This window comes from Mya arenaria, chromosome 7 (assembly GCF_026914265.1).
Source record: "Mya arenaria isolate MELC-2E11 chromosome 7, ASM2691426v1".
NCBI classification, from domain to species: domain Eukaryota; kingdom Metazoa; phylum Mollusca; class Bivalvia; order Myida; family Myidae; genus Mya; species Mya arenaria.
In genome coordinates this window covers 67,343,356-67,363,036 of record NC_069128.1, presented here as the reverse complement: position 1 = coordinate 67,363,036, position 19,681 = coordinate 67,343,356, and the positions used below count along the sequence as shown (strand labels likewise).

The 19,681-nt window shown below is 31.6% G+C and overlaps 1 protein-coding gene across 12 annotated transcripts in view; it reads left to right on the top strand.

Annotated features, from left to right (window-relative positions):
• Nucleotides 1–18,910, top strand: part of LOC128241671 (disintegrin and metalloproteinase domain-containing protein 10-like) — a 59,044-nt gene extending 40,134 nt beyond the window's left edge. Inside the window, exons 16-20 of one of the 12 annotated variants that reach the window (XM_052958700.1) lie at nucleotides 271–410; nucleotides 1,353–1,568; nucleotides 10,594–10,632; nucleotides 11,641–11,664; nucleotides 13,727–13,863. In XM_052958700.1, the coding sequence (XP_052814660.1) occupies nucleotides 271–410; nucleotides 1,353–1,568; nucleotides 10,594–10,632; nucleotides 11,641–11,652 (407 nt within the window). In that variant the 3' untranslated portion in view covers nucleotides 11,653–11,664; nucleotides 13,727–13,863. Of the gene's footprint in view, nucleotides 1–270; nucleotides 411–1,352; nucleotides 1,569–3,645; nucleotides 3,736–7,106; nucleotides 7,162–8,198; nucleotides 8,242–10,593; nucleotides 10,633–11,640; nucleotides 11,665–13,726 lie in introns of those variants that run through there. The other 11 variants (XM_052958698.1, XM_052958696.1, XM_052958693.1 and 8 more) reach the window with 11 other exon arrangements.
• Nucleotides 18,911–19,681: the final 771 nt, after the last annotated feature.

Here is a 19,681-nt window from a genome sequence, read left to right as displayed (position 1 = left end):
TTCACAAACAAGAAACATGGAAGAACAGCACAAAACTCCACAAATAGCACAGTGCATATATATAATATATAAAAAAACACTCAAAGGGTCACTTGACTGATCAGCAGAACTACATACCGACCTCATGGAATTTTATAAGTTTCAAAACGTGAAACTTTGTATGTCAGTAACCTGATTCTAACTATTAGTTTCTTTATAGAGTAATATTGATTGAAATAAACATAGGAAAATGAAATTATTATTGCTTTAATTTTGTTATATATTCTTTAGGCTCACCATGTAACAATTTCCAAGGGTACTGCGACGTCTTCTACCGTTGCCGTGGTGTCGATGCGGAGGGTCCCCTTTCACGACTTAAAAACCTCATATTTAACCCAAAGACTTTGGAAGACATCAAAAACTGGATTGTGGTTTGTATATTGTGTATTTGATTAATTCATACGAGTATTGATATATATTCATATCAGTGTGTGTGTACCACGTGATAGATTACGTCATATATGCTAGGCAGAAGGCAACATTTTTGCTTAATACAAAGATAAAAAATTTTACTCCACCATTTTAAATGAAACAAAGGGCAGTCTATGCCACATATAGAGCAGCCCCTTCGTTTTATTACCAGAGTTTGATAAGGTGATTAGTTTCATCAAACACTTAGACAAACCTGTTTCCATAATTATGTTTTGACAGTGTTCCGTCAGACGACCATATTGTGAAAAGGTTTGTCGAAGTGTTTTAAGAAACTAAACTATCAATCAAACTCTTGTAAAAGACCAAAGGCGGGGATTCCGTAAGCAGCGTATAGAGTGCGCTGTGTTTCATTTAAAATGGTGAATAAATAGGAAAGCTATCTTTGTTGAAAGTCTTCATTTGAAGCAAAATATTGCCTTCCGACAGAGCATTTATGTCGCAATTTAGCACAGGGTATACACACACTGCATATTGAGGCTGTCTTTTGAAAGTAGAGAAATCAATGGCATTGCAGAAGATATGAGAATCTGTGTTATCAATTCTGTAAGACTTATTTTAAAATTATTGGAAAGGGAATGAAATAATGAAAATTTTAATATGTATTCCGTGAGATTGGTTTGGAAAAAATAAGAAATACTATACTGCATCACGCTCTTTTGGGCCTTCAGACATACAATATACCTTGATCAGAAAATACATATTATGTTAACTCCATAGGATTAAATTGGAAATAATGGAAAACCATAATGCATGAATTTCATTGGAGATGTTCGAAGATAGGGAAAACAGTAATACAAATTCCATGGGTATTGTTCGGAAATCATGGTAAAACCGATGATATTTGCATTTGCTATGACTTACCGTATCCATTTCTTTTTCAGGAATACTGGTGGGCAGTCTTGTTAATATCAGTCGGTGTTATCATAACAATGGGCCTGTTCATCAAGTTCTGCGCAGTCCACACCCCCAGTTCGAACCCCAAAGCCAAGCCTGCTCGAAAACTCAGTGAGACTATGACGTTAAAACGAAGAAAGAACCAGAATAGAGGACCTCCACAACAAGTACAGTACCAAGCATCCAGGGGGGCTAGGCCTGAAGTAAGTAATGTTTCTACCATGTCTGTTATTGTTTTTTTAATGAAAAAGTTGAGGTACTTTCATACCCATGATGTCATTGCAAAGTCCCAGTGATGTTTTTTTAAGATTATTTTCACAGCCTTTTTCATCCAAATTGGGATAAAAAAAATACTTTTGGAAAAATACAAAATCATGCTTAAATAGCCAATATAATAGCAAATATACATGTTTTTTTTTACTCTTTTAAGCATCAATTATGCTGTAAAAGAGCAAGTCTGGTCAAAATATTGTTTTATTTTTTAATAAATTCATTTATTTTTTATTCATTCACAGGATCTTCATTCAATTAATTGGGAAAATATCATGCTTTTTGGGGGAAAATGAACACTTTTTTGCTAGGGGAAACAGGCAGTAAATTGCACCAAATAAAATCACTGAAACCTTCAGCAATAACCCTAAAACTGTTAAAATTATTCATATGAAACTTGGTACAAATGTAACCTGAGACAAATACGTGCATAAATACAAGGGCCCATAACTGGCTCAGACATTGTCAGGTTATGCCCCTTGTTGTAATTGGGGAAAAAACAGACAAGGGTTGGGATTTACTCCATGGCACGTTATTATAAAAAAGCTACTCAAAAAAGCAAAGAGCTACACAAGATATTTGTTCTATTTTATGATGCATTTAACAATGTCTTAGCCCCAACCAAAGTGTATCGGCCGCCTTAGACACAGTTACAGTCATGGGTTACCCCCATTCCCCCAACCCATGTGGAACAGAAATAATCGCAAACTCTCCTTACATTTTAGTCTGAAAAGACTCCATTCCTATGCCAGTAAAAAAATTGTTGTGTTGGATAAAAGTAGTTTGATGGCTGGGGCTGATATAAACATTATTTTGTTGTTGTTGTTGTTGTTTTTCAGCAGGATTTTACATTAACTCTTAGTATATTTATAATAGTGCCAGATTATTAACTTGTAGTCCTTTTATTTTAGGTTCTTGCACAAGACCAAAATGTAGCATGAGTTATTATAATTATAGGTATAATCTCATTATGATAAGGTATCATTCTTTGGGACATTACACAGCTTTACCAAAATTAGATTTGATGACTGTAATATCATGGTTACTAAGCATTGTTCATTTATATGTCAAAATAGTTTGATTGTTCTATGTCATTCTTATTATATATTTGTCTGTTACTCTTTGCTGTATCTACATGGTGTATATTATCATCAAACAGGTGGCCCACGCTTGTAAAACATTGCTTCTGGTGTTCACTTGTTGAAATATACTGACATACTTTAATACTCTATTAATTTCGTCATAAATACGAATGGGATTTTGAATAACTTAAATTTGGCCACAGATAAGAATCAGAATTCAAATTCAGCATATTTATAGCATATATGATACCCAAATTGCTATTGAAAATTTGTAATGCTTCAACATTCTAAAGCATTTTCAGACCAAGGAAATAACAGAAAAAAGGGAATGAATCCCTTGTTAAGAGCTATTAGCAAATTTGAGATTACATTAATTTTCTTGTTCTGCCTTTAAGGCGCGATCTGATTGGCTCATTTGAAACTGAGATTTCATCCGTTACTTCTCGTCCATTTTTGATGGCATCAGGTGTATTTCAACAGGATATCTATAATCATGTATGCTATGAATACACTGGGGTGCCGAGCATGGATGAAACTATGTTACTTTATTATGATATATAAAAGTTAAGAATTTAAGATTTACTTTAATTTGATAAATCTATGTAACTCTAGCCACTTTCAATATTAAAATCAAGGGTTTTAATGTTATCTTATGCTCAAACTATTGCTTATCTAATATGCAATCTGTAGAGAAAAGATTTTTTATCTTGTGTTGAATCAATGTTAAACTTAAACCTTTGTCTGTTTCTTAAAGTAGACCCATACTAACCTAACCTCCAATCTGTAAAAAATGTTGTTGTACGATATTGATGGCAATGTTCCTTATGTCATCCAAAATCGACTCCACTAGATGCAATGTTGACTTAAATGTTAACTTGTTAACTTACGCCCATCATGTTAATCAAACCTATGGTCTGCAATAATTCAGAACGGTCAACGCGGCAAGAGCAATTACCAGAATAGGGATTATCGTGATAAGAATTATCAAGATCGATCCCGACACCCTTATGACGAAAGGGTAAGAGAGAAGTCAACCCCACATCACATATACAGTAGCAAAGATTTAACATGTTGAGAAAGTTAACATTACCCCACCCACTGTTTTATTTGTAGATTTCTTAATAATTAGTAAAATCAGGGTTCAATCATAGCCTAGACACAAAGCTGCACCCTCACAGATTTACAATTTTGACTTTTATTTTATTTTTTGTCTAAGAATCAGCTGATTTTGTCATCAATGCCTTCAATTCAGTCATATAAGATATCTCACAATAAAACAGATCTCAATTGTCTGGAAAACTGCTGTAAAACTCATTTTTCTTAAAGCTTTAGTATTGCTTTTACCCAAAAATCATCAATTATTTCCAACATAAATATATATATATATGAAAATCTGCAATCTGATCTTTTGTCAGCAGCCCTTTATCACTTGTTTCAAAACAATATACAAAAATGCTCATTCCAAAAAATACATAATCATGAGAAAATGCACCATTTGACACACAATAATATAGACCCTGACACCATTAAAGGTGAACAAGTCCCTTTCAATGAGTTCCAAAACATTGCACATAAGTGTGACATATTACTGCTTGCATAATAAAACGTTACTGGACACTACATGGTCAAGTCAAGAAACCAAAGACTGTTTAAGGGTACATTGCTTTTACCAATCATACACTGAACACGAGACACAATGAGAACAAAACAACACAGACAGACCACACATGTATCAAAATAACTTCAGTAATAAATGGTTGTGTCATTGCCTTGGAAATGTCTTGTCTTAAATGGTGTATCTTGTCCAAAGTAACACTTGCATGTCTGTGGTTGTCAATTGTCCTGTTTTCTGTCTTTCTTATGACCTTTGATAGAAATAATTGATATTAAAATTTCTTTGTCTGTTGAATTTACCGTACCTGATATGCAATTATAAAGTTGTCTGTTTTTTTTCTTCTAATTTCAATATCTAATTTTAGGAGTTTTAAAAAAACAACAAAAAGAACTTTGATTAGATCTAAATGCTTGTTTTGATTGTTTGAACCCTGAGGTAGCATATTAACAATCATGTCATAAAAGTATATATTGATAACAAATCGCCTTATAACATGAACATTAACTATTTTATATAATACAGTGTTTTTCCCCATCAGTTTGTGAAGGGGGGCCCAGCCTTTCAAAATGGGAAAAAATAATCACTTTTTACAAAAAAATGGGATAAAATTTGGCTTAGAACTAAACATGAATGTTTTAATGATTAGTCAGAAAAGTGTAAGAAAAAAATGAATTTTTTAACACAAACCATGTAAAAATGTCTTTTGGGTCCAATTTATATTATGAATATAAAATTGTGATTTATTTTCACATTTGGACACAAAAGAGTATGTTATTGCATAAAGAAGTCAGTGGCCAAATTTCGACTAAAAAAATTGGCCTCAAAGTGGTGAGAAAAAAACACTGTACTAGTAGATTTAAGTAACTGTGTGATCCTTGGGATCTTATATAAATCGAACATTATAAAGACAATTTTAAAAATTGTCACATCTCATTGAGGGGTTTTCCTTTGTATCAGAACTGTGTTATTGAGTTGAACAGCCTGAAGCAATTGAACATCTATCTGTCATTTTAAATTTTAGACAATTTTTGTATCATGAACAGTTACTTTTTTCCGCTAGTATATTCAGTAGTTCAGTTATGTTGTAGTTATTAAACTGTATTAAGTGATATGATTTGAAGCGCACTATTTGTTGTTGCTAACCCTATCTTTGTTGCTATGTTTGAGGTTCACATGAAGTGATTAACTGTTAATGACAAGCCACACTGAAATTGGTTTCTATTCCAGATATCTAATAAACAGTGCATACTAGGCACAATACGGTTATGTACAAGTTCCTTGATCTTAGTTGAGGCATAGCATGTGAGGCCTCAATGACATGTATATCTCTCTATTGTCTATTGACCAACAAACAATGTTTGACTAAGTAAGAATTTTAGGGCTGTGAAAAGGAACTTTAATGAATGGAAAAGATATCTGGTTAATAAAAAGAACTTTAGAGCCTCAAATAGGATTTAAGTAAATGAATGGAAAAGATATCTGGTTAAAAAAGAACTTTAGGGCCTCGAATAGGAAAGTAAATGAAAGGAAAAGATATCTGGTTAAAAAAGAACTTTAGGGCCTCGAATAGGAAAGTAAATGAAAGGAAAAGATATCTGGTTAAAAAAGAACTTTAGGGCCTCAAAGAGGAAAGTAAATGAATGGAAAAGATATCTGGTTAAAAAAGAACTTTAGGGCCTCGAATAGGAAAGTAAATGAATGGAAAAGATATCTGGTTAAAAAAGAACTTTAGGGCCTCAAAGAGGATTTAAGTAAATGAATGGAAAAGATATCTGGTTAAAAAAGAACTTTAGGGCCTCGAAAAGGAAAGATAATGAATGGAAAAGATATATTGTTTAAAGAAGAATTTTAGGGCCTCAAAAAGGAAAGTTAATAATTGGGAAAGATAGCTGGTTAAAAAACGAATGTTAGGGCCTCAAATATGAAAGTTAATGGATGGGAAATTGCAGCTAACTCATTGCATGCCCCATTCATGTCCTTTTCAGCTTGCCATAAGTCTTATGAAGGTAGATTAGTGTCTGAATCCCCATGTACACATGTATTTACCTTTGTCTTAATGTATGTGTGTATGTATTCATACAAATATGCATTCTGAAAAAGCGCCTTTTGTTTAACGCCATCGAAATGTAAATTTATGTTTGTGCAATCAAACCCCTTACGCAGCTTCTTATGATGGCAATGGTGAAGGTTGGCTGTGCTTGTTCTAAGTAAAAGGCTTCAAAAAGTAAAGCATTTTACTGAGTGTTTTCTAAAATGACTTGATGTAAGCAGTTGTTGATCAAATGTTCAAGTTAATTTTCATTTATGCCAGAGATCTTGGTTGATGTTGTTAAGGTTGAGGTCTGGCTTGTCATACATAATACTGCAAGTTGTTTTAACTTTACATAATCTTGTATCAGGGATGTGATTTTTTCACGGATTCGCAGATTTCTGGGGATCCGAAAGGCACCCGAGTTTGTTTCAATTTTTGAGGCAAGGATAGCCCCAAAACGAGCTTTTAAATAGCCAATATGCTTTTTTGACAGGCAGCTCCCAAACTTCTTGCTTAAATGGTTTCAGCCCTTTAGCTGCCAAATTAATCACATCCCTGTGTACATTTATGTATTTCCGCAATTTGTTTGCAAAATTCAATGAGGTTTAGAATCCACCATAACATAATGCTAAACATTGTTTATCGAATCTTATAAGTTTATTTTTTTAGCAAATCACCTTATATTCAGAAACCGGCTTTGTTGGTTCACTGATTTTTTATTTCACTGTTTATTTTAATAAAGAGAGGTGAACATGCGCATTTGGCTTCAAATAAAGTGGCGCCTACTTATGGTTTTGGTTTGTATATGACCATTAATAAGATCTTGCCATCCCTCAAAAAAGAATTTTACCCAGTGTAAATCAAAAACCACATTAGCCCTGCTACAAGAAGTGGTTGGTATTTTGAACATTTGGAAAAATTTATGTTACCCTTTTTAATGTCTTAAAATCTATTCTTCTTTGTTCTTGTTTTAAGCTATAATGAATGATAAATATTTCATTGTTCAAAATACTGTGCCAAAGTTATACCGCACATGCATGATCACATTGCTTGCTTTATTGTTTTGCATGCTGGCATGTATTTACAGGGCTTTTTCAGCAATTGCACAAATTTGCTGTTATGTTTTTTCTTAAAATGTTATAACCGTTCATATTTATTTAAGGGAAGTATGCCACCTAGTATTATCAATAAAATTGCCTGATGTGGCATATATTGATATACAGTTTGCATCACGAAAACTCTTATGTTCATCTGCATGGAAATGCTCTTATTGTTTCCTTCAATTTTATAAGGTTGCTTAGAGCTACTTTTCGTACATTAACACATAATTTCACTATTCGTAGTGATATATAATGTGCATGCTACAAATGAATATGTTTGGTTTGAAATTATTGATATCTGCAAGTTGTTCGCTGTAATAATGACAATAAAGCTTTTGTTTGTCTTATATTCTATGATTGTGATGGCTAAACTAAATTATGTGTGTCCTTTTACAGGATTTTTATCCAAAAAATCTGATATCTTGATTCTCGATTTGGAAAAAAAATATCACTGTTTTATTTAGAACCAAGTACTTTTGATTTAAAGTATCTGTAGAAAAATATCTGTTCTACATTCAAACAAACATCTTTTGTAAAAAAAAAAATTATATTATACATTTTTTTGGAATATTTATGAATTCAGTTTTCTGAGCCCAAGTCTCAACCTCAATCTCAAAACAATAGTGAATACTTCGGGCCCTGTGAACGGACACAAATATTGCTTATGTATGTGTTATATTTATTCTGTGTGATGGTTTTAATTACTGCATCATGTATTTCTGCTTGTTTTCTAGGCTAAAGGATTTTCGGCATTTTAGGACAGTGAGCATGTAAGGTGTACGTTTAGTTTTTATTAATTCTTTTATTCTGTTGTATACTAACATGTCAACCACACAGGGGTGTATATTGTTTTAATAATTGGTCTTCTTGATAATAAAGTGACTCCATATACAGACTCAACCAAGAAAATTCGAGTAGATATTATATATTAAACATAGATTTTACGCATGGCAATATTACTGGTGAAAAAAAACTGATTTTATTTTTAGAACACGAATTTCAAGATCTTTCTGATATCTGAAATGAACTGAATTCTGTCTATGGTACATGGTCAACATTATTTTGTGAGTTTATCATTTTAGATTCTCATTGGTCACTCCTTTAGACTTACTCGCTAAGAGTTAGTAACTACCAACATATCATGGGTTAACTGTTAATTTTAACACTGTTTATTCCTTAAAAGTTGATAATATATTAACTATAAACTATGAGAACAAAATTAATGTGACATATCAGATAAGAAGTATATACATGAATGTGTTTTTTGTTCACGGACTCATGAATTTCATTGATCTAATAGCTCCAGGAATACAATATAAAAGTGGAGATTGCTTCAATTTTTCAAGCCAAAAAATCTCTTATTGGGCTACTTAAAGTTTTGTTTCTGTGGCACCGCCCCCAGACGACTCCTCTCTTGAACGTTGACAGCCATTCCTGTAAATAAGAAGGCAATCTTAAAAGCAATGATGTATACAGTCTAATGTACACCCCTGGGTAATATAATAACATTTTATTTTGTTCATAGACTAGCAGTACACCTTGTAATCTTTATTTAGTGAGTTTATTTTATGAACCCTTACAGCCTTAGCATTTATTTCAATATGACAAGTTTATATGTGTCCTGGTTTTGTGGGTAATATATAACTCAATGCATAACTATCCCCACCACTCTTTTGCTGTATTTTCTAACATTTTTTTATTCATACATTAAACATATTTAGCTATATTGATTGCTCTCAAGTTTATTTGTGTTGTACATTTCATTTTTTCTATTTGAATTTCTGCAATGTTCTAATCACATTTCTAGATCATACATTTCACAGGTTTTGTACATTTCACATGTTTTGTACACTTCACATATTTCACATGTTTTGTACATTTCACATGTTTCAATGCTTTGCTTTCCTCTTGTTGATTTTTGTCCCACATTTGAAGTGCTCTGTTGTCACCTATTTTAGCCTACTGATTTTTCTTCATTATTTTTTTCCTGATGGTGAGCTGTTTTCACTGTTGACAATTGTACCCACAATCGTACCTGATCCACGCATCTTGAGCACTCATGGTGCATCCCATGACTTGTAGTGTGCGTCTTTCTTGGTCAGGCAGATTAGCACATTCCATCACTCAGGGAGAAGCACATCAGTGCATCAAGCAGGTGTGATGGTACTTGACTGTAAGACTCGTCCACTTTATTCTTGGGACACTACTCTTGTTCTTTTCGATAAATCATGGATGTCATTCGGGGACATGTTTCCTAAAGAGTTTATCTCATACTTGATTTCATTAATATGTTCTTTTGCGGCCACCATACATTTTTATCCCTGGTTTCAAAGTTCTCTTTATTACCTATTTGTGTCCCTCATTTGTAAGAACTCTTGTCAACAATATTCTTTTCAAAACAAAAAAAATGGTCTGATTCATGATAGAGTTTTAGAAATAGACAGCTAAAGATCAGAAGATACATATCTCGTTTGAAACAAGCTGAGCACTACATAGATTGAGATGTAGAAAACTGATCCTATATGTTTGGTTGATATTACAGGGTGCAGACAGTGTAGCCATTTCTTCCTACCATATGTAGTGTAAGGTATATTGTTGGGCACATAATCCTTTATTTCAGTATGGTTCCAGGACTTTGTTTCTCTGTAACAGTTTATCTGTTAATAATTTTGAAACCCTAATTGTGTCTGTTAATCCCGTTATGGTTTTTCAGGGTTTAGTTTTGTTGAATTGGAATTGGTATTATTTATTTTCAGAAATTTTGTAACCTGAATAATTTTGTATGCTTTTAGATGATATGATGTATTAAATTTACCATTATTAGTGTTGGAGTTCTTGTTTTCCCTTCTACAAGTACTAAAAAAGAGTTATATTTTACATTTTTTTACAGAATCTAATTTATATTCCAATAACTAAAACTCAAATTGTAACATTATATATTTTTTTTAAATACTTACATGTTATTTGGTTTGGAAATAATCAGCGGGAACTCACACTAAGCAATTAATAATGTTCTTTTGTTTTGATTCAGTTTGTTATACTTTCGGTAGATTTTCATTGGTGCAGACGAAACGCAAGAGGGCATCTTCATTCTGAAGTTTTGATTTTTGATCAATTTTTGTTTTCCAGGAACCAGAAATTGCCGAAGATCCAAAATACCCGATGAAGGTACCACTGTTCGCGTTGATGTGTATTTTTTTGTTATCCTCTGAAAGTGTCCCTCCTTGGGAATATTTACAGTGCCTGTACAATAAAATTACCACCCTTCGTGTTGATGTGAATATTTTTGTAAACGTCTGAAATCAGCACTCATTCAGATTGTTAACAATGCCTGTATTTACCATTTAATGTTATTAAATCATCTGAAATTAGCTCATTTAGAATATTTACAGCTCTTGTATTTACCACCGTTTTGATGTGCATAGTTTCGTTATTGTCTGTAATTGGCACTCCTTCAGATAGTTTTCACCATACTCAAATTTATGATACCCGAACATCTTGAAAGTATGAACTCGGTCATTTTGGGGGGTTTTGGGGGACATTTTCAGCCATCGCATGTTTTGTTTACAAATTGCGTTTTGATATTAATATTTTTATTACTTGCAGATTTTAGTGATTTATAAGTGCACCTTTTGTCATTTTAAACCAGTTATGCTGCAAATAATTTATCTACAGTGTATTACTGTTAACGGATGACCTATTCCATGTCCTAAAATGTATTTAAAGTTTTCAAATTTGGCCACCAACTTCTGGTTAAACATCACAAAGAGAATCAGTATAGGCTCTCTTTTCGTTTAAGTCCATTTCAACATATCCTGTATATATAATGTGACATGCAATGTTGCAGTGTTTGATATATATGTTGAAAACAATATACGCATAAACTAAATACCGAACACATATTTATAATTTATTAACTTGAAATGGAATATGTCATTAAATTTGTAGTGTACTTCTTTATTCTAATTTAAAAATGGCATGATGTTTTTTGTTTGTTTTTTCGGTTAATTGATTTATTTTAGTATTTAAGTCACACCAACATTATATTTCGTTAAGATATTTTGTTAGCAGATCATTGTAACAAATGTTCCTGAGACATTTTCCGCTTTCACCCATAAAATTGGTGATATTTTGCATGATAATTATATTTTATTTTATTTTAATTCTTGTCTTCAGCGTAAAGTGTAAACCAACACAAAGGTACTGACTCAGTACTTGTTTAAACCAAATATTTATTTTTTTACAATTGTATAAAACTAGATAACTTATCGGCAGGTTGAATTGGTAAGTTTGCACATGCAAGCATTTCAATTGATCGATGAATATTTACCTATGAATAAACATTTCGGATTACTTTGATGAAACCAGAAAGATAAGCGGTTTTATACAATTGGTTGCAGATAGATAGCCTCCTTTGAATGCATTGATTCTTTGAAATTGTAAATTATTTTGAAACCATTTTGATTTGTTCATTAAATATTAAAAATTATTAATTCATTACAAGAAAAAATCATAATAATATGGTATTAACCTTATTGTAAGTTCAGAAATAAATTTCTAATTTCATTGATATCCTTTTGGCTTAGCTAATGCTGGTGAAATATTTCCGCTTTCAATAGTGTTGATGCAATTCAGCTTTGGATGTAGATATACTTGGAAGCTTGAAAATAAATACTATGATCTTTTTATCCAACACACTTTCTTCTGATGATTGATACTATATTAAAGGGACTCATTTATGTTTGATAAGGTCAGTCAAATTAAAGCTTTATTTGTAATGATTTAATTCATTGTAACAAGAAATACTATATTATGCCAAAAGGCGCAAGTAGCTACTAGTATATTAAAGTAATTGTCTAAGCTCTATTGGAAATAATATCTTTAAATGTGACAGATAATTCTCTAGTTTGCCAAACATATTTTCTAGTTCTTGTTTGATGTTTGTTTAGAAAAAAAGTTGAAAAGGTCACATTCAGCAAAATTTTAAATTGTCTTTCTAAAATTAGGGGGTGAGTCCCTTTTAATGTCTGTAAAACAACATTTAGTTACTTTAAATGTAAAAAGATCGTCTTATTTTTTTTTGACAAGCATTGGTATATCTGTTGACTTTTATATGTATACACAATACAATGTCATAGAATAGTTAGTATGTTTTTAGGTGTTTACTCTTACTAAATATATTATGTTTCTGCAAAATGTTATCGATATAACGGCTTTAAACTTTCATTCATTAAGTGTGTTTTTTTCATGTTACCAACAACTAGATAAACAATGCAAATCAAAACAATATTAGGTTATTGGCATGCATGTTAAGATAGATTTGTTTATAAATATAGCTGTTGGCAACGCGGAGAGCTTATTCCACCCATGTATCTTTGCCTTCCCATTTTCCAACTGTATCCCATTTTCCAACTATATCCCATTTATGACAAATCTATTCACCTAAGTATATTATTATACAGATGTCATTCGATGACAGTGTTTTATTATACCTATTACTAGTATATCAATTTTACAAATATAATAAACTTTTTATTATTATTTTCTGATTGTTGACTTATAACAAGCGCATTTTCAGTAGTTTAATTGATTCAAGGAATTTATGTACCGAATTTGACTGATTTGATATTTTATGAGTTTTAATATGCAGAGGAAATAAAGTAAGAGAAATCGAGAATATCTCTTAAGGCTATAGAGGAAAAAATATGAAACTGAAAAAAATGAATTCTCAAAGTCCATAAATACTATTTATAGAATGTCTGCACAAATTTTGATCACATTTTGTGGCAGTCTACCATGACCGGTCTTTCTTAAAATTCAGTACTCAAATGAAATTGAACGGTCAACTGATACAATATTTTTAGTACTGGTAATTAGTCAAACTTTAATTTATGCAACTTTTAACCCAGTTGCTATTTATCATTAATTCACCCGACATATTTTTTTCTAAGCAGTTTATAATTAGGTTATACCTGATCCATAACCATTGTAAAAACATCAATTTTTCTAATGACTATTTGTTGTTCAATTTTCCGATACACTCTTAACACTTTATATGAAATTTATTTCGATTCTTTAAATGAATTTTCAGTTTGCTTTTTATTCACATGTTTTAATCACTTATTTTCTAAATATGATTCATAAATATTTCCCATTTAATTTTCACATAAATGATTTCCCTATGTTTTATCATTTTCACATAAATGATCTTCCCATGTTTTATATTGTTCACATAACTGATTTTCCAATGTTTTATTTCCAGAGCTCGCAGGGCCCTCCTCCGCCGTACCCAGGATCAAGTACTAGCGCGTCAAGTTCCCAATGGGGACCTCCACACGGGCACGGGAAAAAGGGAAAGGCCCGGAAACAACAAAATAGTGTGGAAATGGGACGTATATGATCATTATGTTAAACAAGAAGTTAAAATTGTGTTTTGTTATATATTTATCATGTTTATATGATGTCATTATATGTGTATGTGTTGAACTTATGGGAAATAGATTTTGGCCTTCCACACAGTATTGGACAAAAACAACATTTCGAAATGTGATATTTATGATACCATTATGTGAAAAACGTTTGCTAGTTTATTGGCATGTTGATTTAATTAATCGTCACCTTGGTGCAATAATTCAATAATTGCATATGAAAAAGGAAGCAGGTATTGAAGTATTGCACTAAGGTGACGTTATTGTACGCCTCTGTAATATAGTTATAGAAACAAATTGTCAAAATAAAGCTGCAGGAATAGATAAGGCCTGAAAATAAAATGTTTGATAAGGAGTACATTAAAGCTTATATACTTGTGTTACAATACCTAATTGAATGTTAAAAAACGACAGTGTCGACCTCTACATGGACATATGAAAAGGAAAGGTCCAAATACAAATTTGTGGAAATCTTATGTATGCGATCATGATGTGTTATTATGTTGAATTTAACATGTATGTTAATATAACTATTATCATTTTTAAAATGGATAAGTGGAAATCAAATCATGACCCTTCACAATTGATTTGTAATGTTATGTAATTTATTATGTGTAATGAATATTATCAATTAACATTAATTCTTGGATTGAAAAAATGAAAATGCATGGTGTATATTATTTGTTGATTTATCATTATTAAAATGCGTTTTTATTATGTTGATATATATTGCTTTGTTAAAATTCTTAGTCTTAAAGCTGCGCTCTCTCAGATTTACCGTTTTGACAACTTTAATTTTTTGTCTTGGAATGAGCCAAGTTTTGCGTAAATATCTGCAAACCACTGATATAAGACTGCGACCAGAAGATCAGGTCGCAGATTTTCATGGTTCCGTTCGAAAAGTAATGTTTTATGGCTAATACCTTTACTAACGGTTCAAGAAAAATGCTTAAAACAGCATTTTTTCACTTAAATATGACAATCTGCCGTTTGATTTTTTCTCAGCAGTCTTGTATCACTGGCTTCCATGCATTTACGCATAAATTGGCTCGTTCCAAGAAACAATATAGAAAAATTGTCAAAACCATAAATCTGTGAGAGTGTAGCTTAAATGGGCAAAGTGTATGGAAAAATAATAAGATTGAAATATCATAACATCTCGAAATTTAGTTTAACATTACCTTAAGATCACTTATTGAATTAAAAGCAAATTATTTTCAACTATGTCCTACATGTACTTGAACAATAAAATCATTTATTCCGAAATATATAATATCATTTCTTGGATTGACCAGTTCGAAAAACAGATCGTGCCATACGAATGTTGAAAAAAAGGTCCAATATAAAAAAACGAAAAGGAAAGATATTAGATAGTTTGAATACTATGGTCTTTTTGGACATCGTAATATTGTAGGATATTTAACTATTTAATGATGAATGTCAAACATTGCTGAAACATAGCATGTTTTGCCTTTGTTAACAGAGGTTAAACATGGAAATACTGTTTATTCTCCTTAGATTATGTGCACGCTTTGCCAGATGTTTAAATACTCTTTTCCTGAATTTGCTGTATTTTTTGCTGTTTTATAAGGGGAAACTTTCTCCAGATTGTGAAGTATGATTTTATCAGATTTTGAATTATTTTTCCCAGATTATACTGTATTTTTCCCAAATTTTGGATTAATTTTATCCAGGTTTTCGGGAGTACTTTTTATCAGATTTTCAATTACTTTCCATCTCTTTTGGGTGCATGTTTTATCCAATTCTGAACTCAATTTTCTCAAACTTAATGAAATAAATTTCAGATTTCCTGAGTAAGAATTGGCGTGGATGATCATAGTTGTGTATATAAAAACAATAGAATTATCATTAACATTTATGCCAAAACATGCCTTGAATAATGTCTGAATATTACATACACTTTCTACTTTAAACAAAATTCCTTTCAGACAAATATCCCTGTTGTTTCCTGGTAATTAGGACGGTTATTTGTCTTTAAGATCTTAACGCATGAGTTTCTGAATAATTCATTAAATTTTATTTAGATCCCATTTGGAAAAGAATCTATTTTCCGAGTTAAATCCTTCCATGAACAATGTATATAAGAAGATACATATTTATTTTTTTACCAGTTTTTTTTCTAAATCACTGTTTAATACATACAAGAAACATATATTTAACATCACTAAATCTTAATCATTAAAAGGTCAGTGTTAAATGGGGATAGAACACATTAAGTAAGAGTGCCTGGAATATTCACACATTTCTTAACTTATATTTTTCACATTTGTTTCTTAGATTTTGTAGCTCAATTTATCTTGTATTCATTCCATTTTATTTTGCCATCTCTTCTCAAATATTTCACAATTCTTGATGTTATTTATCTAACTGAGTGTTGAGGGCTTATCAGTTTGTATTTTTATGTGAAATATGATACTTGAACAAAATCATTCTCTGATGGCAAAACAATTTGTGTGCATGTAGGGCGAGAATTCTGTTTATTCTCATTGTATTTTGAAAATATTGACATTTTTATCGAAGTATTTAAGTTTATTTTTTGTTCTTTTATCCTGTCTTCCAAATCTAATTGAGAACCTTTATTTGTGTAAAATAATTAGATAAAACGTAGCCTTTCAAACACATTATCCTTATCAATCACAACGGATTTATTAAGGTATCTGATGTATAAATGAGTCATTCATTTCATCTCGCCATTTGCGATAATGTTAAATTTTGATGCATTTTGACCACATATAAGTTCGAAATCAAATTTAAAAGGGTATTGCTAGTTGATTTCTAAAAAGATAATTAAAAGACTGAAACTGTATTAGAGATGGGAGTTATTACTGGTTGCCAGAGTTTCAATTTTTCAAACAAAAAATGTAATGAATAATTTATCTAATTTTATATATATCTTATCTTCACATTAAACCCTGTCAAATTGTACCATACATTTGTATCTATATGGGGTCACCACGCATCCAAAATTGACTCAATTGTACATGGGCCATAATATACAGTTATACATGTATATACTTGCCCTTAGCTGAATGTTTAAACTCTGAAACAAAGGACTTGCCAACATGTATATAGATAAATGTTATTACAGTTTAAGAAAGTAGTTCACAACGTTAAGTGTTTGACCATACATAGTTAGATATACTGCACTTAGAACTTTAACAAATGGACATAATAAAGGTTGCTGAATTGTAATACTCAAACACAGCTTTTACACAAAACCAAAGTCGCTGTACAAAATACCTGTAGTTTAAAGTTTGATAACACTGGAAAATGGTTCTTGCCCATATTTATAAAAAAAATGACACAATGTACTCACTCCCTAACATCTGTATTCAATCAAATTTCGTCTGAAATTTCGTTTGGGTCGCTCTGTTAGCGGTTCACCCAGTTGGATCTTTTCTTAATGCATGTGTAATATTAAAGAAATGCGTTCATATTCTTTTATTATTTTACTTTCAAATATTTGACAATCAATATTTCATAGCATGATTTAACACGCGAAGGCTTCAAAAAATAAATGAAAATTGAAAGTTAGAAGAATATATGTAAACCCTACACAAACTTATGGCTTATGAAGCTCTCTATGGAAGACATCAAATTGAAAATAAATCAATCCTATTTTAGTGCTGTGTAACCTTTGCTTGCTTGTTGGAATGCTGGCTGTTCCAATTTACACCCGGCCTGCTGCAATAGTCTTTGTTTTTGTGTTCCTTGATGAATTTGTTGTTTAGCTCACAAATGATCTAACTGAAATGAGAAGCAGATAGATCAAAACTATTCCTCGTAATTTGAATGAATTGCTTGTCTGTTTTGCGAGGTGTTTGTCGCGGTACTGTCATAGCTTTGGTATCATCGCCATAATCGGTCTCGTCGTGATTATTTTGTTTTAACCCCAGCCATATCTAAAAATAGTACATACGATTCATATAGTCCCACTGCAAGGCACACAACACTCGTTTTAATAATGTTGACTGTTGACCCTTTTAGTCTGACCTTGACCTTGACCGACTGGGATAAACAGACGAGCTTTGCAGCCTCTTGCTTAGGTCTTCAATTGTTATTCTTTTTTATTTGTGTAACACAAGGCATATTTCGAGGGGTGAAAGTTTCTAAGTGCCATCATATAAAGAAGCAGATTGGGCAAATTACCCCAATTCTGAAGTGACTCCGCATTTTATTATGTGGGTTTATCTTCTTATTTTTAAAAATACTTGACAGTAAATCAAAGCATTGTTATACCATATTAGACCCTTGGCAAATTCCCATCCTTTGTTTTAAAACTGAATATTTTGTAATTTAAAAAATAAATGCTGAAAATGATCGATCTACTTGATCTATTTTTATTGGTAACATTTAAGAAATGTTACTTGTTTCAAATTTCATTTAATGATTAGAATATAAATATAATTTTTATTTCAAATATGGTGTTGGATGTCGTGAAACACTAGAAATCAATGTTATTTCGCGTGAAAATCGGTCGATTCACTGTGGAATATATAATACATTTAGTCCGTGATTTTTAACCAGATAGAACCCCTTTCATCCCTTGATGTGTTTATAGAAGCTATTTGTGTGTTAGATGTTTGTGTAGAGATGATATTCATATACTAGTACATTACATTTTCTTTCATATTAAAGATCGAAACAAATGAGATGAATCACATTCATCTGCCATTTATAATATTTGTTTTATATCCTGTAATAAATGATACAGTCAGTCAGTCATTCAGTTAGTACTCGAGTAGTTTTGAATGATAAATGACGTCCTTTTCTGTCACAAAGTTGTCTTTCTATATTCATACTGTTCTGTACATCTTCTATTTTGTACACCCCTTTTGTGTGATCTATGATCTAAATTTTAAATCCATGAATTTTGTTATTAATCCACCATTTCTGTACTTAAAATACACGATGAAAATACAATTGAAGAATCAGTTTGATATGTCATGTAATTCTATTATAATTATGTAAAATAAATAACTTTTTGTAAGATATAATGCTTGTTTCCTTATCTATTTTGTTATGCATGAAGTTCATTAGTTTTACCTGACAAACTAGTTTCAGTCCCCAGGGTTCTTGTGCTTCACTGGTAATCCATACATTAATAAGTTATTTTGATTCGTGTGTGGTTTGTGGTGTTTGTGAATTATTAAAACACGATGTAAACAAGCAAGAACGTGACATTAATTCCTAAAAACGTTTTGAGAGAAAAGATTTGAAAATATTTCTTAGTCTATAAAAGACTGCTACAGCCTTAATTTCAACGTGACGGAAAATTGTAGAACGATGCAACGCTCTGTGCAGAACTCTGGTTGCTAAAACTAAAAACCTCTTCTTGACAGAAACCATGAGGCCTAGAGCTTATAGATATTTGGTATGTTGCATTGTTTAATGGTTGTCTACCAAATTTGTTCAAATCATTCCGCTGTGTACAAAAACTAGAACAGCCCAGGGGATCACAAATGTCTAACATTCTTATATTGTGAAGTCTTTGAAAATCTTCTTGTCTGAAACCGTTATGATTAGACCCTTGATTTTTTTGTGTGTATCATCATGTGGTGGTCCTCTATCAAGTTTGTGCAAATCGTGACGCGGGGGGTCAAAACTGTCCCCAATCCTGGGGTTACAAGTAAACTATAAACGGAAAGTTATTTGAAGTTTGCTCTTAAAGCTCTTTCTGTAACGCTCTGGTCATGGAGTACTCGAAATATGCGCATTATTGAAATGCTCTTGTAATTGAGTACTCGAAATAGGCGCATTATTGAAAT